Source organism: Ascaphus truei, chromosome 16 (assembly GCF_040206685.1).
Source record: "Ascaphus truei isolate aAscTru1 chromosome 16, aAscTru1.hap1, whole genome shotgun sequence".
NCBI classification, from domain to species: domain Eukaryota; kingdom Metazoa; phylum Chordata; class Amphibia; order Anura; family Ascaphidae; genus Ascaphus; species Ascaphus truei.
In genome coordinates this window covers 37,683,012-37,709,496 of record NC_134498.1, presented here as the reverse complement: position 1 = coordinate 37,709,496, position 26,485 = coordinate 37,683,012, and the positions used below count along the sequence as shown (strand labels likewise).

Sequence of the window (26,485 nt, the reverse complement as noted above, 5' to 3'; positions counted from 1 at the left end):
AAGGTAACATTGAACCAGCACTCTAAGATTGCGGTTACCATATACATACTACCTGTGTGGTACAACAGCGCACCCAGCTAGCTGCTTTATTCTTTTTCTGTATGAGTTTGTCCGGTCCTCACCACAAGGGTTTTAATATTCACACACTAAATAATGTACACATTATGAGTAAAGTATATATGTTAATCAAATTTGATTCTTTTTTTTATTACCTCCCCCCCCCCCCCCCCCCCTTAGAGGTAGTGCTCATGGCCAGTCTCTCTTATTGGCCCATGGTAGATATTTACCTTCTGAATAAGACACCAATACCAGGTTTAATACTTTAATAGCTTGAGTGCAGCATTTGGGGAACTTTTTTCTGATCTTCTCTGATCAGACTCTGCAGTAGGAAAATAGCGATCTGATGGTAGTCTGGGACATTTGACTCCGCGGGTGTTTTACCACGGCCTCGCCGCAGGGACACAGCCATTTATCAGCGCCGCGCAGCACCACCTAATGGCTGGAGGAGAAATTGCCAGACCCTGCTTTTCTCTCTGCATCCGGCAAAACCGGGAGATTGAAGACAGGTGGGGTGACCTGATGTCCCAGTTTAGCCTGGGCAGTCAGAGTTTTTAGGACTCTGTCCTGACTTTTTCAGCTACTGTTCTGGTTTTCTGGACCCTTGGCGAGCGCCAACTGCGCATGGACGATCGGCAATTGATGACTGCTCTTGCACATACGCGACCGGCCTGCTCCAATCGTGCATGAGTAACCAGTAAACTACTTTGCATGCGTGATATTTTGTCCAGTTTTGGCCGGGACAAATATGGTTACCCTAGCCAGGAGGCATGGAGGTGGGGAGGGAGATATCTGAGAGGGACTCGGGGGAGGTGTGAGGGAGACTGGGGGGCGGTGTGAGGGGGAGTGGGGGGCGGTGTGAGGGGGAGTGGGGGGCGGTGTGAGGGGGAGTGGGGGAGAGAGGGACTGAGGGAGGTGTGAGGGAGGTGTGGAGGGGGGGGGGTGTGAGAGGGACTTGGGGGGGGGTGTGAGGGGGGGTGTGGGAGGGACTTGGGGGGGCGGGGGGGGGAGGTGTGAAAGGGACTTGGGGAGATGTGAGAAGGATTCTCTATGCCCTCACTGGTCTGTCTCTGCCCTGGACAAAAGAAACAGTATAACGACAATCAAGTAGCAATATTTTACGAAAGGCAAATAAATAATTTATTGCAATCAAATCTTGTTTTTCATTTTCCACTCTGACAGGGCGGTGCCCCCTCCCCATCCCCCCCCCCCCCCAATTTCCAGATAATTGAAGTTTACTAAATTTGATCATAAAAAAAAATATTAATTATTGATCTCAAAACATGTTCTGGTTCAAAAATACACACATACGTTTGTGAACCCCAATGATAATTACAGAAATTCCATAGTTTTTCCATGATCACCTTTTTTTAACCAAAACCAGTCTTTTCTTAAATATCCAATAATGTTTATATTAACAAATTCCATGTCTTTTGAAACAAAATGATGTATAAATTAGACAAACAATTAATAATTAAGAGTATGGGTATATGTAAAAGTGAAATCCTGGTTTTATCAGCTACATTAACAGGGATAATTAGAATCAGGTGTTTAAATAATTAGGCAGATCCTTCAGGTGTGAGATTGGGAGGACTCACCCTATGTAAAGATCAGAAACTTTGTGAGTTTGGTCTTCATCCATAAAGGGTGTGTGGAAATATGTCAACCAACAATCAAAATAAAATCGCTGAGGACCTCAGAAAAGCAGTTTCTGATGCTCATCAGTCTAGGAAAGGTTACCAAACCATTTCTAAGGAGTTAGGGCACCACCAAGCCACTGTCAGATAGATGGAGAAAGTTAAAGACCACACACTACCCAAAAGCAGTAGATCCAAGACATAGATCAATGTTCTCTGGCCAGACGAGACAAAGGTTGGACTTTTTGGTCTCAATGAGAAATATTATGTTTGGCGAAAACCAAACACTGCATTCGAACAGAAGAACCTCATCCCAACTGTCAAGCATGGTGGTGGGAGTGTTATGGTGTGGGGCTGCTTTGATGCCTCAGGACCTGGGCTGCTTGCCATCATTGATACAACCATGAATTCTGCACTGTAACAGAATAATCTGGAGGAGAATGTCAGGCCATCCGTCCGTGAGCTGAAGCAAAAGTCGGTCATGCAGCAAGACCATGATCCTAAACATACAAGCAGATCTACAAAAGAATGGCTGCAGAAGAAATTCCGCATTTTAGAATGGCCTAGTCAAAGTCTAGAACTAAACACCATCAAAATGTTGTGGCAGGGCCTGAAGAGAGATAGCTGTCCATGCAAGGAAGCCCACAAATGTCACAGAGTTGAAGCAGTTCTGTAAGGAGGAATGGGCCAAATTTCCTCAAAACCGATGTGAGAGACTGACCAGCAGTTACAGGAAATGCTTAGTTGAAGTCATTGCTGCTCAAGGGGGCGCCACCAGGTACTGAATCTCTAAAGGTTCACAATTTCTGACACATGGCTATTGAATCATTTGTGGATAAATAAATGTTGTAGTATCATGTTTGTGTGTGTTTGATCAGGTTATTTTTATCTATTAGGACTTAACATTTTAGGCTTCAAATATGTGAAAATACTATTAGATCTTAATTGATAAGGGGTTCAAACGTTTTCTCGTCTGTGTGTACTATAAATACTTTGCAGACTAAAGACATTATTACAGTGTTACCTCTAAAAATCCTGCTTCCCCCCCCCCGCCTTAACAGAACCGAAACATTAAACATTTATTTTGTGCAATACACGTTTTTCAACACACACACACACACACACACACACACACACACACAGTATATTTGTAGAAAGAAAAAAAACATATCACATGTTTCGGTCCTAAAGTTAGGACCTCCATTATAGTGGTATCCTATTGCGATGTGCTGCTTCTGGCTTTACCACGAGCCTTAGGTTTGTGTAATGTATACATGCATCAGATTTCTATGCTACGTGAATTTGCCTCTATTAGCCAATGCCTTGATTAGGTGCGCCTACTGTCATCTCATTTTGATCTATCTAAAATATATTTCTAGCCATCGGCAGTGCAAGACACTGCTATTAGCTACAATCACATCAGCACATTACAGGTTGTGCTTTTAGAGCTTTTATTGTACAAGACATGACATAGGCAAGGCGGGGAATTCATGCCACATATTTTGGTCTGTAGAAAGCAATTGCTCCTTTTATTTCTATAAAACCTGAAACCCAGAACTAAACCATTTACACCTTAAAGGAACCAGCGACATACTATAGGAAAGCAATGAATCTCAGGTCCCTTTACACCGCTATGTTTTCCAATGAAAACACGGCAAGACATATTTAGTATTTTAAACGCTACACAACTACTGTACACTTGCAATATATGGTGTTGAAAACAAAATAAATCGGATAAAATATACAATCATTTTAAATTAAAAAAAAAATCCAACTTTTAACCAGAGATTAGAAAGTGATCTGAAAGCACAGAATAATTAACTCTTTCACAATAAAACCTCTGACTTCGAGTTTTAAAAAGGCACAGTAGAAGTTTGATTACCCCCTTACATGTACTATTTCGGCTGTGTGATAAAACTTTATACAGTGCCTTATTGCCATTACAGAATCATGTGACATCCATGATTGTAATCACAGATCATAAGCAAATAAAGGGGGAAAAGCACCAAGCCGCTGCTGTATTAATCTGCTCCACAGCATATATGTTTGTCCAATTTACAATATTTAAAAATAAGGAGTCAAAAAATTGATTGAGTACATGACAGTATGTTGTAAACACAATTGTCCCAAGTGCTCATATTTGCAGAAAGTCTATATTTTGTGCCATACAAGCATCGGCTGCGTTTCCAGGTCTTGAATAGTAGGAATATGTATATCCAACCGGTATGTTCCAAACGCAGCTTAATCCACCTTTACAACACTATAGATCTTTCTAACAAACCAGTAGCAGGAAAAAAATCCAATGGCCCCTAAAATGTAAGAGACATAATAATGTTAAAAAGTCATTAAATATGAAGAATATAAATTAAATATAACATGATTTCTTGGGGCAGGGAGGGGAGGAGATAAAATAGAATTATATATACATTATTTTCCCTCCCCTGCATACATACCCTGACTTGTGATAGTGCTTTGTGGAAGGACTCCTGGGGTTTGACATTTAAGGTGCATCAACATGGTATGAAATAAATTTACAGTGCAATTTAAATTATTTAGTACATTTACCGCAAAGCTTGCTTTGGAAATTTCCATAGGTTTTGTGAAGGCAAAAAGGCTGACTTTGCAATGTTGTTCAACCCTACACAATACAGTCATATACTGCCATATTTTCCTCTCTGATATGTTACAGTATATAATAGAACCAGGGCTGAACATGCAATAACTTACTACCAATCAAAACCAGAGCACCATATTCTCTAAGAGTGTCTCAGGAACCTCAACGGTTCCCCCATGGAAAGTTGATGTGATTTTAGGAACTTAAAGATAGCGCATTATAAATACAATAACCAAAATATATTTTCATGATTAAGACACCCAATATCAATATAAAAATGCACCAACTTTGTCACAAAATAATTTAAACATGTTATTCATGTATTATGACGACATTTTTCTATCTATCATCTACCACAATACGAAATCATCCGGTCATTTGCGGTTTGGGAACAGTTGTCAATCGATAAAAAAAAAAAAATGAAAAATCGAAACCCCCAATTTACGCAAGTGCTGTGACAGAACAATCCTAATCAATAAAACGGCAAATCACTGAGTTAGATTTGCATCCCTAAAAACCTGGTCATACTTTTCAAAGCCTTGGGTTTCCCGACCTAAATGTGAAAAGGTACGCCTCATTTAAGATATAAATCATGGGTAGCCAACTCCAGTCCTCAAGTGCCACCAGCAGGGACAGCTTTTCAGGATATCCCTGCTTCAGCAAAGGTGGCTCAGTCTTCAACTGAGCTACTATTTGAGCCACCTGTGCTGAAGCAGGGACAGCCTGAAAACCTGACCTTTTGGTGGCACTTGAGGACTGGAGTTGGCCATCCACGATATAAATGTTAGAAATGGCAGGAAACTGGCAACAGCACATGGGCAAGCTTACGTTACAGTACTGCAACTCCAACATATGATGCTCAGAAAGAAGGTACCCTGAAACAGAGCAAGTCATTCTTGTTACGCTTGAATGCTGAATAAACCTGCAAAATGCAGTAAAATCATTTCACATTCCCAGTATTGAAGGAAATACTGGAAAGGTCTCCAACTATTTTGAAATGTTGGCAGACGGCACTGAATTGGAGGAGCTTACAAACGTCTAAAGCGGAATCTGTCTAAACATCCATTACCAAGTAAAAACAGACGCTTGCAAACAACCGCCGTGCTGCATTTTAAATAGCAGAACGAAATTCATTCCATTTACATATTTCTCGTGCAGTGAGTGATCTTCCCTCTAGTAGGGAGGAGCTCTGGCAATTTTATAGCCCATTGCAAAGACAAAAATCAGATCCGATGACGGCGCTGTGTTTACCGGGCTGCGGAAAGAACATGCCAATATTTACAGTGGTTCTAAAAAAAGATGCAGTCGTCACAGCAATTTAACTACCCTGCTTACTTTTAGATAAACACCCTTCTAAATAAACACACTGGAGAATACAGAACACCGATTGGAAAAATGAAAAGAGCATCCTTCCTATTGTTTTAACTGAAGGGCTCTTTAGAGCCGGAATTGCACATTGATGCAAACAACATAAGCCTTGGAAACCGCTCTCTTCATATTCCATCTACAAAAGGTGAAGTGCCGCTGGCATATTTTTCTTTTAACAAGCCATTTTTATTGTGTTTTCCAAGCAAACTAATTAATTAAATGAATCTCGCTTGTTTTCAAATGATTTCGTATGTGCGCAGTATATTTTTAAAGAAGGTAATTGGAACCGTTCAGGGACCGGGCACATGTAAGAGGAGGACACACATTCTCTCCAATTGCTACTTACCAGTAAACAGGAAAAAAATTAGGACCATGATCATAGTGTATCCAAAATACAAGATGGTGCTCGCAGTTCCTGTGATTTGCAGCTTAGAGAAAAAATAATGAACTGCGTATATAAAAAGATAAACTGCAGTAAAGCTGCTCGTTAGAAATGATCTCCACCACCAATGATAGTCCTGCAATAAAGCACACACATGTAACCTAAATGAGCAGTACGTGTAAAATCACATGCATTTAATGGGACAGCACAATACTGAATGAAACAATATATATTATTGCGCACCTGAAGCCATATGCCTGCAGTATTGCAATATCCCAAGTCACCCTTTACTTATGCTCAGCAAAAATAAAACAAACACAATCAAAAACTGTTTCTTCATCACAAATAAATAAAAAAAAACTAACAGGCTAAATAGGGCAAAATCTATTTTTAGTTCACCTACTGGCAAAATGAATTCCCACTGCTGAGAAGCAGAGTTTTTTTTTTTCCCTTTGTGTAACCTTTTTACTGCCAGTCGTATAAATCAGGGGTCACCAACTGGTCAAGTTTCAGGATATCCCTGCTTCAGCACAGGTGGCTCAATCTGAGCCACCTGTGCTGAAGCGGAGATACCCTGAAAACCTGGCCAGTTACCAGCCCTTAAGGACTGGAATTGCCCACCCCTGATATAAAGCAACGCACTGGAAACTTTCCCAGCAGCAAGGGCTCAAAAGCTGAATCAAATAAATGTGTATAATGGAAATGAGTAGTTACCGCTGTTAAAACCAAGCGCTTTCCATTGTGCGTTTCTAATTTTACAACCTGCTATTAGAAAATTATTTTATACAGGAGGAATAAAAATGATATAACAACTGTTTATTGCTATTCCTAAGAAAGCCATGTGTAAGAAAAATAAAAGTATATCCTGTAACAAAACAACGAGGGATACGAGTGGAGGCGGCTGGCATGGAAACCCAGTGTCCCAATGACATTTAGCAAACACACACCAAGTCTGCCAAGTGTTTGCACTGCAGCTCACAACACTTCCATTAAAACATAGCTATTCTTACACATGAACAATCACCGACATGATCATCTTCCAGATACAAATAACGACTACATTTATTATGCGGCGGGTGTCCTATCTGCCTTGGCATGCGCTTGTAGCGCATCTAAAAACCAGCAGCCCGCACTGGTCGCCATTTTCTTTTTTTTTTTTTGCATTAACCCTTTCAGTGCCCCAATGATGTATGGTGAATGTGAAAAAAGTGCCACCTCGGGTGCCCTAATGATGTACACCGTATGCCATTGCCCCGTACTCATTCTTTAGGGTCTGTACGCAAGTTGCTGGAAGTTCGGCTGGAAACAGAAACCGTAGAGCGGTGACGTGATGCAGAAGGGTCTGTGTTCAAGGAGGTGGCACGACCCTCCGGGCACTGAAAGTGTTAAGAGATCTTGGTGTCCTTTCCAACGCTGCTTTTATTTTTTTTTAAATGTGAGGCTGCGTTCAAGATAGAAGCGTTTCAAATAGTAAGTGTCCGGGAGGTTAAAATGGAGCTCTCTCCAGAGTAGTCTGAAGATTATCAGGGTAAACCTGAGACATTCGAGATTAAGAAAATCATGATATTTAAAAGAGCAGTTACCTCTGCCCCCAGCCCCGTTTTTGTACACGTATAGGAAAGCCGGGGGCTCTGGAGCTGAACAGCGTTCATTTCAGCTACGGGGATACTTGGTTCTAGAGATACTTACCGGTGCAAGGTGCACCAGCAAGTCTCTTCAGGGGAAACAAAATGGAGGTTTAAGTCTCCCACACAACGCTGGCCAATATTAACACACGAAATCAACCGTTGCGGCATCCTATGGACCCATGTGATGCTAGGGATTTAAACCTCCATGAACTATCGGCTGCACATGCCCCGGTAAGTTGCTCGGGAAGCAGGAGGGTCTCTGGAGCTGAAATTAACCAGATATCAGCTCTGCAGACCCCCTGTCTTCTTACAGGTGTAAAAAATAAAAATATTTAACTTTTTTAACATTAAGCAAGTGTGACCAACTCCAGTACTCAACGGCCACCTACAGGCCAGGTTTTTAGGATATCCCTGCTTCAGCAAAGGTGGCCCTTGAGTACTGGAGTTGGCTGCCCCTGCATTAAGGCTAGACTGCAGCCTCAGGAAACCTAGAGTCTCTTTATCCCTGAAAAGCACACACCCTTTCAAAAATGTTTTATTAAGACACACTGTGTAATAAATACATAATTACCTCGGCACATAGATGGAAGTAGCAAAGCAGGACTGTCGCCTCCGAACACGTAATCAGAAGTATTAGAAATACTAGAAACAGGAAACCGAACATATAGTACATTTGATGGGACCTTAAAAACAGAAATGTTCACGTTAGAAATGTTGCAGAAGCCTATATTGCAATGCAAGGGTGGGCAACGCCAGTCCTCAAGGGCCACCAACAGGTCAGATTTTCAGGATATCCCTGCTTCAGCACAGGTGGCTCAATCAGTGGCTCAGTCGAAGACAGCACCACCTGTGCTGAAGCCGGGTTATCCTTAAACCCAGCCCTTAAGGACTGGAGTTGCCCACCCCTCCCATATGATGTGAAAAGTATGTATGGCATTTCAGTATGTCACAAATATTCTGCTCCACTGCAGGGACACATTCAACAATTACTAATAATTAAAAAGATGGCAGATTGCAAGCTCTGTGGGGCACTGTGCAGAACAAATCAAAGCACAGGTGAATCATAAAAGCAACTTACATAGATAAATATTTGGGTGAGAGAACATTGTCTAGCACCAAAAGCACTTGGATGAACTTTTCAGGAAACCTCTGACAAGGAACTAGAAGGATACTCCAACGTGCATTCAGACGACCTTCAGGAATGAAGGAGGAATGAAAGCAGAGAGAGGATAGCAGTTTGCAGAATATTTATTCGCTGGTTGGCTTCCGGGGTTCAGCGGAGTCTGCAAATACAGTGTATTCTCCAAAGCCCTGTGCAAGCAGCAAGGTACCCAGAGGTTTACATGTAAATAGCTGAAATTATTCAACCATGTCACTTCGTGTAACCTGAAAGTGTTACGTCAAAAAACGTTATCTAGCTTTAGATTTAAAAAGTGGCATTTTCTGTTCTTGAAGGGAAAAAGAAAATGTACATTTAGCCTCAGATTTTCACATAGCAAGTACAATTTTAAACAAAGAGCCAACATTGAACATTTTTTTATATATGTTTTTTTAAAGACCTAGGCAACCAGTTATGAGTACGGTTATAATATACAGACCATGCAAGCATTTCCTAGAGAGATAAAACAGATTAGCATTGTCAGAGAAAATGAATTTAAGGCGATCAATTATTAATTTAAACTCAAACCACAATGATATGCGATTATGTTCTCCCACTTAAGTAATTGGAGTTGGGCGATTTAGCACGATCACAACTTAGCAGCTCATTAATAATCCATACTCATGTACATTTATACTTGGCAGGCATGGCAAAGGCTGTATATCTTCATGAAACTACGCCAGGGTGGTTTTTAAAAAAATAAATAAAAAAAACATTGTACTGCGATTAAAACACGTGCTGTCCAACTCTGTGGGAAACTTGGCAGGTCTGCATGTATGACGTGTTTTCTTGTCATCGTATCATCAAGCCAACACTCACCTCAACAGCGAGTAGTTCAAGCATTGCTTCTCCTGTGAAATTTGACCTTTGTCAATAGCAGCACTGAGCTGTCAAATTCAAGAAGGCTGTTCGATATCTTTTGCTTACGCTGTTAATTAACGCCAATATGCACGGGTGGATAAGAAGGTGCTGTTCAATTGTTGAATAAAGGTCCATCTATATCAGGAGTGGTCAACTCCAGTCCTCACGGGACACCAACAGGTCTGGTTTTCAGAATATCCCTGCATCAGCACAGGTGGCTCCACCAGTGGTTCAGTCATTGTGACAGTCACCTGTGCTGAAGCAGGTATATCCAGAAAACCTAACTTGTTGATGGCCCTTGAGGACTTGAGTTGCCCACCCCTGATGTAAATAATATTCATTTTAGGAATACAGGAACATACCTATTCTATAAGAAGACACTATGGACACATTTCTAAAGAAAGGCCAATGTCCAACACATTACTTTGAGCTCCGCATTAAATAATCCATTTAGATTAAAACATTAGAGAATTAGCAAATGGAATTTTTTCCCCTCCAATATCTAATACACAATACCTCAATTTCCACAATGCCTTAAATACCCTGACACCAATCTCTCACAACTGACAAATTAACAAGAAATTAACAAGAAATTAACAAGAAATTAACAAGAAATTAACAAGAAATTAACAAGAAATTAACAAGAAATTAACGGGGGGAAAAAACACAACTTACCAAATACTGTTGAGAATGAAAAACAGTTGAATGAAAATACACCCAAAAGGCAGAATCCCACCCATGATGATGCCAGGGAAAGGTTTGGTGAAGAAGGATTGCTCTGGGATTTGACGAGGAATCTGGTTTGTACGAACGGGGTGTTCCACCGGCTTTAAATGAAGGGAAAACATAACCGCAATGTTATTAGAACCAGAGAGTTGTTTGTAATGGTTTCTATATAGATACAATACTCTGCAGCAAGTAAAATACTCAAAAGTAAAGCATTGCAGTTTATTGTAATAGGCAATCAATGGAATATCCTACGTGTGTAATTTTTTTAATAAGTCAATTCTGGAGTATTAGATAATACTTTCTGCATTGTTTTTTATTTTTTATGATTCAACTCTTAATACCATTTCTGAGATGTAATATACTGAGCATCCCTTGATTTCCATAGCAGGTTTTAAATCGACCTCCCAAACAGAGCAAGATCTTGGCAACAAATCATCACAAACGGTAAAGTGTTAGAAATATTCCCAGCAGTTTGAGCTGCAAACTGTAACAATAGATATCTTAGTATTATAAGGTTACATTGCAGCTGGTGAGTTACACGGACTGAAGGAACGAGTGAAACTGAAAGGCAGCCATTTAGTAAACCCTGGCAAGCAGGATCTTTGCGGATTACAGGAGAACAAAATCGAGTGGCAGCTTAGGTAATTAGTTTTCAATAAAGGTAATCAAAGGCTGCATATATTAAATAAAAAAATATTTTAAATGCTGCTTGGGCAGCATCTTAAAATAAAATAAATGGTAAAAGCAGCAATTCTCTCCCCCACCCCACCAGCATCCTATTAGAGTTTATAAAGTGGTAGTATCTTATCCCATGAACATGTCCTGCTCTTTTAATAATAATAATAATAATCAAAAAATATTCATATTCATATTAACCTCCCAGCACTTAATATGTCAAATGCCTATATCTCCTGAATGGAACTTCAGATTTAAAAAATAAATAAACGGCTTTGGAACGAGCGAGAGGAGCTCTCGTAAAGAAGGCGGCGATCATCGCTAACGGCCGCTTTTAAAATGTATGTTCTGCGTAAGAGTAGCGGTTTTTAATACAAACGATAGCTCCAAGTGGTGGAATGATGGCTGCTCTCAGCAAATGTAAGTAACACGACCATTAGAAAATAATCCGCCACATCTAGGGAAGCTCGTAAAGTTGTACAAGATGCTACGGGGCTCCCTAAAAGCCAATTAGTACACAATACTTGAAAGCTGCAAAAGCACATAAACTACACTACCACTTATATCAACGTAGCTAAAACAAGCAATAATGCAACGTTAGTACATAGTAAGTGGCAGACAAGTGCTAATGTTACATTACAGTGACTAGAAAAGATGTGGATAAAACGAGGCAATCCAAGACTGTACTTTTATTTTTTTTTAAATGTTTAATTTTTTCTTATATAGGATTGAAGAACGGGGTCTCCAGAGCTGAACCCCATTCATTTCAGCTCCGGGGACCGCCTGCTTACAGAGATACTTCGCTCCGAATTAGGTGCCAGTAGCAGCTCTTCTCTGCTACCAGGGTTCACAATATGTTCGCCGTTTAAAGATCTCAGGCCCTGCAGGCTAATAGGAAGCCGTGATGTCATTGGTGCAGCTTCTATTGGCCCATATGACGGGTGAGCTTTAAACTTTAAACCCCAGCCGGAGCAGCTGCCGGCATCTACTACAGAGGTAAGTATCTCCAGAAGGGGTTTCCCAGAGCTGAAATTAATGGGCTTCAGCTCCAGAGACCCCCTATTTCAATGCTATATGGGGAAAAGGGGAGAAAGAAGAAGTGAACGTCTTGGATTGCTACTTTAAAGCAGCAATGTGTGTTCCACTTTTTTTTTTAATTTTCATTACAGGAGTGAAGCAGGGGGTCTCCGGAGCTGAACTGTGTTCATTTCAGCTCAGGGGCCCCCGGCTTCCAGAGACACTTACCTCTATGTGTGTGGGGGGGGGGGCAGGGTTGGTATATCTGCAGTCAGATAAACTGTGTGCCTAACATAATGGCGGCGTTGAAATGTCCCACGTCACTTCGGCCAATAGGAAGCTGTGATGTCATCCGGTGCGACTTCCTATTGACCTGCGTGACAGATATTTAACAAAAAAAATTAACGAGATACTGGCACCCCCTTTGGAGGCAAGTATTTCGGGAAGTAGGGGGCCCCCGGAGCGGAAATTAACACAGTTAAGCTCCGAAGACCCCTTGCTTCAATCCTGTAATAAATAAATACATGAAACAATGTACTGCTGCTTTAAAATTGGGTCGAAACAGAATGTAAATACTAAATGTTAAACCTTTATAAAAACGTATTTATTATGCGACTCCTGGAAAAATAGTCAATATTCAGGAGCATACCAAAGCGATAACCTATGCCGCTCAACCTAGTACAATCAATCATATAATTGCAAAGATACTTAGTTCAGGGTGCAAGTAGGACAACATTGAGCTTTTTTACAAAAAGACCCAGGAGGGTCAAAAAAGATCCTACAATATGCACTCGCTGTGGGTATTCGTTTGACGTCACGACGGTGACGTCCAAGGGAGTGGCGACCTGAGCTTTCCTCCATGCGGCAAGTATAGCGGTTGCTCGGCATTCTGAGCCCCATGCTACATGGTCATTTTATGTCTCAGTGCAGCTCCGTGTCACACAGGAGCGGGGGTACCATAGTAGACACTGTTTAATTTATATGACGGTGTTATGTAGTATACCCATTTGATTGCGAGTTGTAACACACACACACACACGTCTATTATACATGCTCACAATTGGCTACACTAACACACACTATATTTATCCAGGTTGTCCTACCTATTTATTGTAGCTAGAAGGATTGGAGTGAGTTACTGTATCTACCCTCTGATTGTTACCAACTGATACAATGGGTCTCTATACCAATTGCTGTTAACTCCCTGTGTGCACAGTATGTGCAAACAGGATACACCCGCTCTCGTGTATATATACTGGCTACATGCCATTTGAAGCAGCAATAACGCTGATTTGCAAACACACAATTTGGTCATCTACTGGTCACAGGTGTTGTGATGTTAGACAAATGGGGTCTGGGATTCTGTTAGGGTCTGGATATTCCTATCCTTTCATCAGCAGAGTCTGCAGTTTATCCCACATACCCATCTTGTGACCATTACCTACAAGTGTTGATTTGTATGCTTATCAGGTTACCATCATACTTAGCTCTAGCTGGCCGTCACCATCCATCATGGAGGATTTTTTAATCATTCACTGCATATAATAAACATGCATTTTTAATATGATGGTTTAATAAAACGATTATTTTTCGTCGCGATCCTTACATGAACTGCATAGGGGGTGCATGAGTTAATTCTATCACTATTAGTGATCGAGATATTATATATCTCTAGGACTCATATGGTCATTATTGGTAAATCCACAGCGAGTGCATATTGAAGGATCTTTTGGACCCTCCTTGGGTATTTTTTGCAAAAATATTCAGGCGTATCCCGTTAACTAGCTTGTAGTACTTACCCTATCCTTGAATCCAAAGTATGCCCCAACAAATGTTAAGGGTACCGAAATCCCAATCCACATTGCCAAGATGGCCACCAGCGTCCCAAATGGAATGGCAGCCGAAGATCCTTTCGCCCACAAAATAACATTCATGATAAAGAAGTCAGCAAAAATTATTCTGCAAATAAATTTTTTTTTTTATAGCACTCCAGTCAGATACCAAGCAATTCGCACTATAAATGACCTGCATGCAAGACACTAAAAGAAAAATGCTGAAAAGGAGAAACTAAACACTTACCCAGGACACAAAAGTGCTGTCAATAATACATTTGTCTTCCATTTCTCCCCACCAAATGCTGCAGAAGGATAAATCTTGGGTTAGTGGTGGACAAACGTGCTCGCTCACTGCTTTCCCAACACAGTACTGACCGTCATGCAGATTAATATGAGCAGGGGTGGCCAACTCCAGTCCTCAATGGCCACCAACAGGTCAGGTATTAGGGATATCCCTGCTTCAGCACAAGTGGCTCAGGCAAAGACCGAGTAGGGAGCAGGGATATCCTTATAACCTGGCCTGTAGTGGCCCTTGAGGACTGGAATTGGCCTCCCCTGATTTAAAAGTATCTAAAAGAGTTTGAGTCATATGCAGCATATTTGTTTTAGAGTTTATCTACAGAAATTAGCTTTACTGTAATTAACAAATCTCAGTGATTCCGTCCCGGCGGTGAAACCACATCTCACTTTAGTTCTGAAAGTTAATATAATGTTTACACACCACCTCATACCCAAAGGACAGTTATTACCAAACATGTTACTTACTCTTGTACAGTCTAGCAGACACATAGCCAGCAGGAGTCCCCAGTAACACCCACAATACGACAGAACAGGTCATCAAAGCACCGCGGTTAGCTGGTGACAGAAACCCAAGGCACGCTAAAACTTAAATAGGAGAAGAAAAATAAATATTTTTTTTTTTTTACAGCTTTCCAGAGAATTTTAGAGGTTGCAAGACATTTGTTCCCCAGATCAAAATTCCGTGAAGCAAAGATAAAAAGGGGCTTATTCTTGTAGCTCCGAAGTAGCCATTGCCAAGAAGTGGAATAAAGTGTGAGAGAAAAAAATACACACACTATTGCAAATCACATCTTCAAAAAAATAAAATAAAAAAAGTGACAAGCCGTGCGGTTTAACAGCCAATCCACCCGGATTGTTCTTGCTTTAGGCCTCGGACACACTTACCGCTGGCTTGCCGAGGCGCGCTGAGGCTCAGGGAAAGCGGGTGCTTTCCCTGGCCTTGCGGTTGCTTACCGTAAGCGCTCTCAGCAGCCGTCAGGTGGCGGTCCGGGGGCGGGCGCGGGCCAGTGACGTCACGGAGCTGGTTCGCCCTCATTGGGCGAACCGCTCACGTGACCGGCCTGTCTCGCCGGCAAGCGGGGGAATTTTAAATTCCCCCAAGACCTGCGCTTCCGGTGAGCCCCTACTAAAGCCGCTCTAATTGCGGCTGTAGGGGCTCAGTGCTGAGCGGGAGCGCGCGTCAGCACGCTTCCGCCAGCAAGCGCCAAACATGGCCAAGGCCTTAGAAGCGGAATGAGCGAGGTGGTGCCAACTCCATCCCCGGTCTGATTTATGGGTTATGCTCTCAGTCAAACCCATATTTCAGGCACTGGATGTAACTCGCATTAACAATCCCGCAAATCTTTAGGTGGTGTTAAATTTTTTTAAAAAATAAGTGTTTTTAGAAGCAGTTTGCATAACTGAGCTATGAGAATAACAGTTGGGGGCAAAAAAAAATGCGAGTCTAAGGCTTTTTTGACAAACCGATCGGATTGGCAGAGCCAGAGTGAAACTGCTTCTAAAATAAAGTTTAGATGAGGTTTGGACATGCGACAAGGGCTTACAGAATAGCAAAACATGGCAATCCGCTTCCAAAGGGTAATTTAGAAGTGGGTCGGTCACATTTCGGTGCTGCGAGAATAGGCCACAAAAACGTATGTTTTGGCTAATTTGACATTCGCTATTCGGCGGTTTACACCACTAAAGTAAGCCACGCATCTTCTTACACACCTTAAAAATCATTTTACCAACTTATTTTTACATGGTAACATTTCACATATGGAAAAAACATGTTGTTCATGATAAAATGCTTTGGCTCTAATCAACTTTCAGTAATACGAAAAGGTTAAATAAGGTCAATGCACAAGAAATAGTTCCAAAGGAAATACCTTATTTAACGTACATTATAAAATTTATACAAACGATTTTGCAAATAGACAGACAGCTACTTACACAAAGTAATAAATGTCATAATGAAAATTTGTGTCCCTTGACCCAGGAAGACAGACAGCAACATCCCTTTTTTCGGTGGCCTAAAAATATCCCCATGGACCAACTTCCAGCCAAATTCTTCCTGGGCATCTTCCTGTACATAACAATGACAAAACTTTAGGTTAGGAACTATTAAAATGGTTAAAAAAAAAAAGTGCTGCTGTGCTCTTATTTATGTCATTACCCAGAATCCCTGGCTGCAGTGGAAGCACTGTATGCTAAGAGCTAATGGGGAAAGGCAGGGTTGCAGACATGTGAATGTGCTCACAAGCGGTATTTTTATTTGCTGTACACTGTACGGTGGAGGTTTGTTTTTTTTACCCACCATAACTTATTTAATGTGTGGTTGAAACCTATCCCAGCTTCACATTTGGAGGGAGAATGAAAGTTTGTTTTGTTTCTGATGACCTAGGCATGTAAGGGGTTAACTTTGGGTGTGTAATGGGTTAATTTTGGTTTCTCCGTAAAAATGTCTACAATTGCTGAAATCAAGTCAGCCACTGTTGAAATGCCTGCTGCAGCTGCAATAATGTCTCGAACAAGTAGTTAATTTCCATAAACTAATATGCTGTTAGTTTCAAAAGCATAGGTGGCCAACCCCCGCCCCCCTTTAATTCTCAGCTTTGTTTCCTGAAGCCTGTTTCCTGCATTTAGACTATATAGATTTGTCCTGCGCACAATATTGGCAGACCATCACCTGTGACATGACTAGAAAGCTTGTTTGGCCTTGCACACGGGACAACGTGATCACAGGAATATACCAGGCATATATTTCGAGATGTTGGGTGTCCCATGGCTGTCTGCATGTGGTACCCTGACTGCCAACACCGTCCGCAGCCAAGTATTACAATAAACAATATTTTACCAATAATTGATGTGGGCGTGTCCATGTGTGTACTCGTGGCAATCCGAACAAGCATTTTGCATAAGTATTCTCTTGTCAGTGAATAATTATTTCCTGCCAGCACAACATTGCACAGCCAGTCTCTCACTGATGGTGCCCAAAAACGTAGCCATCTGTGAGTGGGTTTACTGGCTATGCACTTCTTTAACCCAGGCTGTGCTGAAACGCTGTGTAATACGGCAGGCATACGCTTATAGGGCTCCATGTTAAAATGGATAAGAAGCAAAAGGTGACCTTGTGTGCTCATTTGTATGTCAGTACCTAGAATCCCTGGCTGCAGGGGAAGCACTGTATGCCAAGAGATAATGGGGAAAGGCAGGGTGGTAGACCTGTCTGAGATGTGAATGCGCTCACGTGGCATTTTTATTAGCCAAACCTATTAATAGAATTTCAAGACATGTTTAGAGAACGTTCTAATGTAGATCACTTAACTGTAACGAGGTAGATGTTAAATATCGTTACTAGAGACACTCAAACCAATTGTCTCAACCTCAGAGAGAGAAATCATGAAAGTCATTGACTTGATAGATCCCATGGCAGCCCCATACTAAGAAGGCTTTCGTTGTGAGATAATTGATTAACAATATACAAGTAAATAGAATTCCATATATAGTGGAGCAACCAGGAACCAATTAAAAAAAAAAATTATTTCATTCAGCTCCGGTGACACCCTGCTTCCAGAAATACCTCCGTAGGGGATGCCGTATCTCAACGAAACGGTGGCGTTTAAATGTCCCGCGGGCCAATAGGAAGTTGTGAGTCATCCCTTGCGCGTTCCTATTGTCATGTGTTAACTGGATATTTAAACTCCACAGATACCACCAATAAGGGGTGCTGGTATCTCTGAAAGCAGGTGGTCCTCGGAGCTGAAATTAATGGGGTTCAGCTCCGGATACCCCCTGTGTCAATCCTAGAACCAAAAAAAGGAGGAGGATATAGTGCCAGGTTTAATTAGCAACACCCTTGTAGTGTAACTTGTTTCTTAACTAAAACATTATTACTGCTCGTTTTACATTCTAAAAAAAGAATTTGCAGAGGGAGAATGATGGAAATGTGCCTCACTGAAGAGAACAAAAAACATCATAATTGGGTGTACTCACAGACGAATCAATTTGGTTGTATCTTGCAATATCTTTATGAAGAGTTCTTAACATGATCATGGCCACCATGCCAGACAGGAAGAGCACAATCACCAGGGAATTCATTATACTGCAAAGGAAAAGCAATGTTACGTTTTATTAACTGGGGTCAAAGCAGGCGATTTGTCAAGAGTACACAAAGAGCCCCCTCTCTCCCTCTCTCCCTCTCTCCCTCTCTCCCTCTCTCCCTCTCTCCCTCTCTCCCTCTCTCCCTCTCTCCCTCTCTCCCTCTCTCCCTCTCTCCCATCAACTCAAAGCAACCGGGATCCAAACTCTCATTATTCCATTTGTGCTTGTGTCACGATCTTACCTGAACCATTGAATATTTGTGTGGGGCAGGGATTCCAAAATATAATCCCACCTGGAAGCCCATTTAGTTGCATTATTTTCCTGGATAAAATAAATAAAACAATTTTTATTTTATTTTTTTATTTTTTAAAACACACAAAAATGGTTTTATAAAATGATTGACATGGCAAATTATTTTAATATTCCAATACAGGGTCTTTTGCATGGGCAGTAGGAATAAACGACAAGATTATTTTATTTTAAATTATGAATGTTATGTTACATTCACATATGTTTTGGACTGATATCTTAGCTGCTAAACATGCAATTTGCACAATATACACAATACACACACCCTGCTTGTTAGGTGTGCACTTATTATCCCCTAACAAAGGGTGATATGCAGCTGCACAAGCCAAATTATATAGTTTTTGGTAAAACATTATGGTTGTTATTTTTAGGACTCCTGTGAAAGATGTTCATACATAAATATTTCTCTAAAATAGAAAAGGATTTAGTAATAGGCAAGATAAACTAGATGCAATTTGTCAAAAATAATTAAAAAAAAAACAAAACCATAACATTTCACATGTTTTGCTGCTTAAAGCTGGAAGTATACTAGAAGTATTTTGATAGTGGGTCAGTCTTTTCTCCCCATGAACAAAACGCAGCTTTGAAGTTTCGATGAAGACTTTCAAATAGACTTCATGTAATGAAATGCAAGCACAGTGCCATCTGCTGGTAACTTGTACTAAATGAACCTTTCTAACCTTATCCATTATATCAAGGGTGCGGCGGTAGCAGAGGCCCCACGCTATTCCGAGGCATTAAAATTAAATGCCGGGGGACCGCGCAAGGCCTCTGCAACCTCAACTTTCCGAGATTCAATCGGCTTCTGGACGCGTCTCCATGGGAACACACAGAGTCAAATGACACCGCAGGGTCATGTGACGCCACACGACCCAGCTGCGTCATTTGATGCCGCACTAAGGTAAGAGGGGGCGCGCGAGCACCGGGAAAGACAAGGCAGGGGGAGCGCAGCAACAAACGTTTGCGCACCCCTGCATCATACTACAGCACGAGTGGCCAACTCCAGTCCTCAAGGGCCACCAACAGGCCAGCGTTTATGGATATTTATGCTTCAGCACAGGTGGCTCAGTCGCTGTCAGAATGACTTAGCCACCTGTGCTGAAGCAGGGATATCCTTAAAACCTGACCTGTTGGTAGTCCTAGAGGACTGTAGTTGGCCACTGTTAATATACAGCTATAGCTAGCTATATTTAGTAGCTATATTATACACAAAGGAGTGAAAGTTAAATAAAAGCTGCAGTTCAACAAGGAAATATCGATCCGTTTTAATTGCGTCTCTAACCTCTGCAAATCTTTCTTCAATTGTTCATTATTGAAAAGATGGTGAGCATAGACTTCGGGAAAATTTGTTCCCAACACAAAACTTGTGTTCTTTTTCCGAGTGTAAAGCATAAAATCTGCCACATAGAATTTTTAAATCATGACATTCCCTCATGTTCTTAAATGAGAAACGAGAGAAAATTTTACCAAATTACCGTAATTTTAGTTTCCTGGAACCATGGCAGTGGGCACCGTAGGGTTAAGTCTGTCCCCAGCTTAGTAGGACAGGAAATTGAATTACATATATACATATAATATATAGGGAGTGTAACTGTGCCTACTGCCATGGTTCCAAGAAAATAAAATGACGGTAAGTTGGTTACATTTTCTCTTTTCCTGTTCACCCTGGCAGTGGGCACTGTAGGGACATACTCCGGCAGTATATTTAGGGAGAAAAAAAATAATACCAATAATCAGTTTCAACCACTTATTTTATTACAGTATGCCACTTTATTTTATTACAGACTGTGATGCTTCAGCTACGTAGTCAGCTGCCCATTTGATTTTTGACAATGCCTTTTTAATATAAAAGTTCTCAACTCCTTTTTTCCAATGCTTCTATATTAGCAATCCATATCCGCACTGCTCTTGATACCGATGTCGTTGCCATCGCCGGTTTGCATGCTGTTACATATGCTTTCTTCAAAACACTATCCATTTTCCTATTCATTACCTCTTTGAGTGATGCAGCATCTTCGACTGGTATGGTTTGTTTTTTTTCTTGAAACTCTGGAGATTGCTGCATATATTTTTGGATCGACTTCCCAGCATTTTACCTCCTTTTGTACAAAAGGATACATCCTGTTAAATGTTCTGGGAATATTCAGTTTTCTATCTGGTTGTGACAATTCCATTTGTATCATATCTTTGATTACTTGATGAATTGGAAAACATCTGTTTTTCTTCTGCCTTGTTCCAAATAATGTATCCGATTTCTTAGAAATATTCTGCGTCCTCCAATTCCAAATGTTTCTCTCATTGCCTTTATAAGAGGATCCACTATTTCTAAATTAAATTCTGATTCTTCTGCCTGCATTTCTTGCTTTGACAAATCACACTCCCCTTCCGACGCTTGGTGATACATCATCTCTGATTTGTCTGATGAGGAGTCTCTCACTCCAGGCTGGTCTGAGATCTTGTTCTCTTTTGCGCTGGCTTCGCTGCTTGTTGTACCGCAGACTCCACACACTGCTTTACTGTATCTTTCATCCATGATAGGAAAGTATTCATCTGTTCATTTGACTCTCCTGCGGCTGCTTTAAGGCAGTCTGCACAAAGCTTCTTGGCTTCCAACGCTGGCTTTTCACATGCTGCACACCTTTTAGTTTTTTTCCGCAGCTTTCTTCTTTTGATGCAGGGACTCTACCGCCCCTGAGAAGCTCCTTCTTCTGGTTGTATAACCATAGCTCTACGGTGAAGAAATATGTCTTTCAGTTCCATATTAACAACTCTTTCATTTTTTTCCCTAAACTAGGGACTTGCCTCGTTTTTGTAAGCAACCCTTTACTTCCCCCAGCTTCCATGCTGGCTTCCAGATTTCTTTCAGCCGATTTCTCCTGTCTGCCGAGCGTTCCATGGTGTGGCTGCTTATCCAGGACACTTTCACACAGCTCTGTGTGCCGTCGCTCTGTCGTCAGCGTCAATCTGCCCAATTGGAGCGCTTGGCTCTCGCGCACACGCCCGCCTGTGGGATGGTAGCGCACGCGTTTCGAACGTGTGCGTGCTATGCCCTCACATGAGACGCATTGCCGGTCTGTCTCCCCCACTCCGCTGCAATCTAAGACGCCTCTGCGGTCTGCCCGCCGCGTTCAATGACGCATTCGCGGTTCTGCCCGGGCGCACAGGCCTCTGTCTTGCGGACCACCAACGGTGCGTCGATGGAGCTTTAGGAGGAGAGAGGCCGAGAAGCTCCTGGCGTGACAAATGGCTACAGTCCGGTGAGTCCTTTAACAAAACCTGCTCCTAGCTGATGAACAGGAAAAAGACTATCTGCAAGTAGTGGGAGGGGCCTTTTATGGCCTAGCTACAAGAATTCAATTTCCTGTCCTACTCAGCTGGGGATAGACTTACGGTGCCCACTGCCATGGTGAACAGGAAAATAAGGCTTCCTCTGTCATTTCAATTTCTATTTCATTTTCCAGCAGTTTAAAGGAAAGAAAAGCACAAAAAGCAGAGCAGTGTGCTCCTTTTAAAAAATACATTTATCTGTGGTGGAACTGCCATATGTGCAGCTGAACCACCATCAGGTTTGGGGGTTCGTCCTCCATGTGAGAGAACCCTGATCCGGCATGACTTTCCGGCATTTCGAAAAAGGTCCCCTTCTCTGCACACCGCCTCCTTGGGCCCTACCCGTGGATCGGAGCATTACCCAGCAGCGGAGAGAGTCCACCCTAGTGGTCCTAACATGGAAGTTTGGTCCAACTTCTGCAATCACACCTGAGCAGGCTCCCTCCGTCGCTGTGTAAGGACCCGCTCTACAGGTAGGGGCCAGGGATGTTTTTTTTTATTTTTTATTTTTTTTACTTGCACTGAGGCCCAACAGGGCGGCTTTCTTATCAGTGCAATCACACTGAGCCCTGCGCTCTTCTCCACAACAATAAAACTGGTTGCCGGGGGAGGGCACAGGCCTCCAACTCTCTGACCTTCGCTCCGACATCTTCTGATTGTGACGACGCATCACCAATGCCGGATTAAGGGACAAGCTTACTGGGCACTTACCCAGAGCGCCAACCGAAAAGGGGCACCAACCGAAAAAGGGGCACTGCACCTTGCCGCTCGACTTTGTTGCGTGTGCTCTGACCAGCCATCTTTAAATGTCCGAGTCCAGCGCACCCTCGTCAATGTCTGGGGACATTTAAAGATGGCACGTCAAAGCAGCAGGCGCGTGCGGGACTTGGAGCGGCAGCAAAAGCAAGGGACTGACGAGGACGCTCGGCCACACGGGACACTGACTGAAGCGGTGCAGGCCCTGTCCCTCGAAATTGACGAGGGTGTGCAAGACTGACATTTAAAAGATACCCATGCACTCTGACCGTTGCGCCAAGTGTCAAGCGGTTAATGTTGCACTTACCTTTATGCTGCCGTGATGTCTATCAGCGTCCCAACGCATTTCCATGACAACGGGACTGCATGTGGTGTCAGGTTGTCATGGCAACACGTCGCTCCGTGACATCGCGGCATCAACGCTGCAGGAAGAGGGGTGCCAAATTGTGTGTCTGCCCGGGGCACGGAAAAGTCTCGGTCCGGCCCTGCGTGTCGCAGCATTGACGTTAAATGGCGACACGTCATCACCACGTGAACGCCGCGACATCATGTTGCCATGACAAGGCGACGTCACGGCGTATCAGAGATGAGGAGCAGGAGGAGAAGTCGGAGAAGGCAAGAGGCTCCGTGCTCTGTCCGGGCATCGAGCCCCGACAAATTCCAAGCCGGCCCTGCCCACACGTGACTGGTCCCGCCTGTTTCTTACAACTAAATGGAGGTACTAGAGATAAATAGCAATAATTAGAAGACTAAATGTTTGCTAATGCAAAGCAAATGGTAACATTAAAAAAAAAAAAAAAAATCATTTGACCAAGAGATAAAAAAGAAACCAAGTAGAGAAAGACAAAATAGATTACATCTTGATCAGATTACCAAACTGCCTAAACAAATAGTTTTTTCCTTCAAGTTGACAGTGTGCTCATTTGCATGTCATTACCCAGAATCCCTGGCTGCAGTGGAAGCACTGTATGCTAAGAGATAATGGGCAAAGGCAGGGCTGCAGACCTGTCTGAGACATGTGAATGTGCTCACACGTGGTATTTTTATACCTCAAGACAAACTCTTGAATACATTGCTATTCTGCAGTTAATGCAAAGATACTTTACGCAAGCTCCTTCAATACTAAAGTAACCAGTAACATTTTGATGACCTGCAGCGTAACAAACTGGCATTTTCTTGTTAGAAATTATCTAAATTGTGATCACTACTATCCTAGGCCTTTTGATGTGTTTTATTGAAAAGTAATCTTGAAATTATTTGTACACATGCAGCCAACAAAATGCCAAGACAGCTCTGCTCCAGTGCATCATGGTAAGAACATGTATTGAATGTGTTTAAATAAATGATGGGCCATTTCTGCCTCTAACAGCAAGCTAAATGTACAATGACTCACATGAGCTTCCTAATGGATTGTCAAATATCATATTTAATGTTAGGGGGTTTGATTAAAGCAGCAGTCTCACTTTCTCACCCCCAAAAACACTGTTTTGAACAACTGCCTCATAGCATTGTCTAGACTGCATCCGCTATTATCTAAATAAATAGCAAAGTTATATGTGTTGGGTAACTTTAAATGGCAACAATCAGTCCAACAATCTCCTGTGGATACCCTCACATTTGCGATTACATGCAGAATTATGCTTTCTGCTTAAATAGATGTGGGAACAAACTAAGGAAGGTTTGGTGACTTTTTATAGCAACCCCGACACAACATGTCACACCGCCTCTATAAAGAACACTACAATATAAAAGTAATACTCCTTTTAAATGAATGGCTTACCTGAAATTTCACAGAATACGTGTAGATCACATCCAGATTACTAACAAGTTCCTGAGGAATTTCCATGGGAAGGCCATCACAAACTAAATGTTCTTCATCTGTATGTTTGTAGCTAATGCAAAATAATTGAAAAACAAAATTGATTAAAATACAGGAACTTGTGCAAATCTGATAAAACCATGTGTTACCCTCCTGTGTTAGGGGGATTGCAACATGTTGTAGTGAAGGTTTTTTTTTTTATTACTATTTTTATTTGTAAAATATGATCCTCTGCTCAGGTTATAGAAGCATTTCACATACAAAGTGACCGGGAGCATAAAATTAAGCTTTCCCCAGAGTCCAGTGCAGTCTAAAGGTTTCCTCAGAAGCTAGAGATTAAGAAAATAGAGATTTAACACTTAAACAAAATATATTCTGAGCAGGACATGTGTAAAATACTTCCCATAAAGGAGCTAAACTTATATAGGTTTTTATAGGGGGAGGATTGCTGCTTTAACATTTACAAACTGATTTAGTTAATAATATGGGTTGTTTTTTTAAGCCTTTCGAGTGGGAACCTCTTATACCACAATTGAGATACATTTACATAACATGCACGCTTATGAAGGAAAGCAAAAGCTCCAATACTCCATATGTGACTTTGATTGAATACGGAACTGAGAATATAACCTGAAATACACTGTATAACCTCGTCAACAACATGCATTCTTACTGCAACATACAAGCAATGGGGGAGCGTGGGATTAGAAAAACATTTAAGAATTAAAACAATAAAATACAATAAAATTATTGTGGTTATAACAATATTGCTGGGGGTTGGTGAAAATATTAAATACACTTACACGGCCATGTGCAAGTAAACACGATGGTGTGGTTTCTTTAAGCAATTCCAGTCACTCCCAACAACAGGTAATGGTGGTATAGAGGGATAAGAAATAAATATATAAATATATCTGTACTCACACGGCCGTGTGTGAGTCTTTGCAGGAAATTGGTAACTTTGGGGTTAAATTAACCCATATGCATCTCCCCCCAGTTCTTACTGCAACCCCTACTTCTCTATCAGGAATAACCAACTCCAGTCCTCAACAGCTACCAACAGCTCAGGTTTTCAGGATTGAGCCCCCTGTGCTGAAGCAGGGATATCCTGAAAATCTAAGCTGTTCGCAGCTCATGAGGACTGGAGTTGGCCACTCCTGGTCTATATACTGAAAAGAATGAAGATGAATAAGATCAGTTGCCCAAATCTCTTCTGGTCGCATTATCCAGCAACGTTGATATTTGGGGTCATTCCTAAAAACAGTAAACTATTTACTATTTAAATCACATGTCCTACATGCAGGACAAACACAAGGTGGATGTCATTAGAATAATCTGTCACTTTTCTATAAAGGTAAATAAAAATTGATGGACGTTTGCATGATCCAACACAAGAGAAAATTCTCTAAAGTCATGTAGCCTAGTTTGATAATTAAAGTCCTAAAAGGTGAACACTGTTCTTTGGGGCCATAACTAGATTGTTTAAGTCACAACTTCAATTATTTTAATAGTATTCCTAAATCTCATGGTAAGACAACACTGTAAAAATTACCTTTTTGGTTCAAGTTTTGCAGAAATCAACCGTGCACCGTCCCAATTTTCTCCGTTTCCACTGTGGTAGGTGATGGTTATGTCAACATGATTAAAGAGGTAGAAAGTATTCTTTTTGATAAATTCAGGCTGGGGAGAAAGAGAAGAAAAAAAAAAAGGAGTGAGGGAGGGGGGAGAATAAGTTTAATTTATTTTTTTCATTTGAAAAGAATGCATCATTAAAGGTTGCAAAATGACCTGAATTAAGACAGTGGGGCATTTTCTATAAACTCTGAAGCCTCCAAGTTTATAGATTCAGCCCATGTGCTGATACATCTATATAATTAAAGTATGCATATACAAATTAATCACTTAGAATCCATTTTCCAGGCAAGCAAG

General features: G+C 41.6%; 1 protein-coding gene across 1 annotated transcript in view; it reads right to left on the bottom strand.

The window, feature by feature from the left end:
* Window positions 1-1,173: 1,173 nt before the first annotated feature.
* The window catches only part of LOC142467483 (transmembrane 9 superfamily member 2-like), a 33,872-nt gene continuing 8,560 nt past the window's right edge, over window positions 1,174-26,485 (bottom strand). The window contains exons 6-17 of the mRNA XM_075573237.1: window positions 26,109-26,236; window positions 24,518-24,629; window positions 18,587-18,666; window positions 18,238-18,346; window positions 16,195-16,327; window positions 14,728-14,847; window positions 14,207-14,264; window positions 13,927-14,086; window positions 10,382-10,533; window positions 8,258-8,369; window positions 6,023-6,194; window positions 1,174-4,003 (exon numbers count right to left, since the gene is read on the bottom strand). Of these exons, the coding sequence (XP_075429352.1) occupies window positions 3,936-4,003; window positions 6,023-6,194; window positions 8,258-8,369; window positions 10,382-10,533; window positions 13,927-14,086; window positions 14,207-14,264; window positions 14,728-14,847; window positions 16,195-16,327; window positions 18,238-18,346; window positions 18,587-18,666; window positions 24,518-24,629; window positions 26,109-26,236 (1,404 nt within the window). The 3' untranslated portion in view covers window positions 1,174-3,935. The remainder of the gene's footprint in view (window positions 4,004-6,022; window positions 6,195-8,257; window positions 8,370-10,381; window positions 10,534-13,926; window positions 14,087-14,206; window positions 14,265-14,727; window positions 14,848-16,194; window positions 16,328-18,237; window positions 18,347-18,586; window positions 18,667-24,517; window positions 24,630-26,108; window positions 26,237-26,485) is intronic.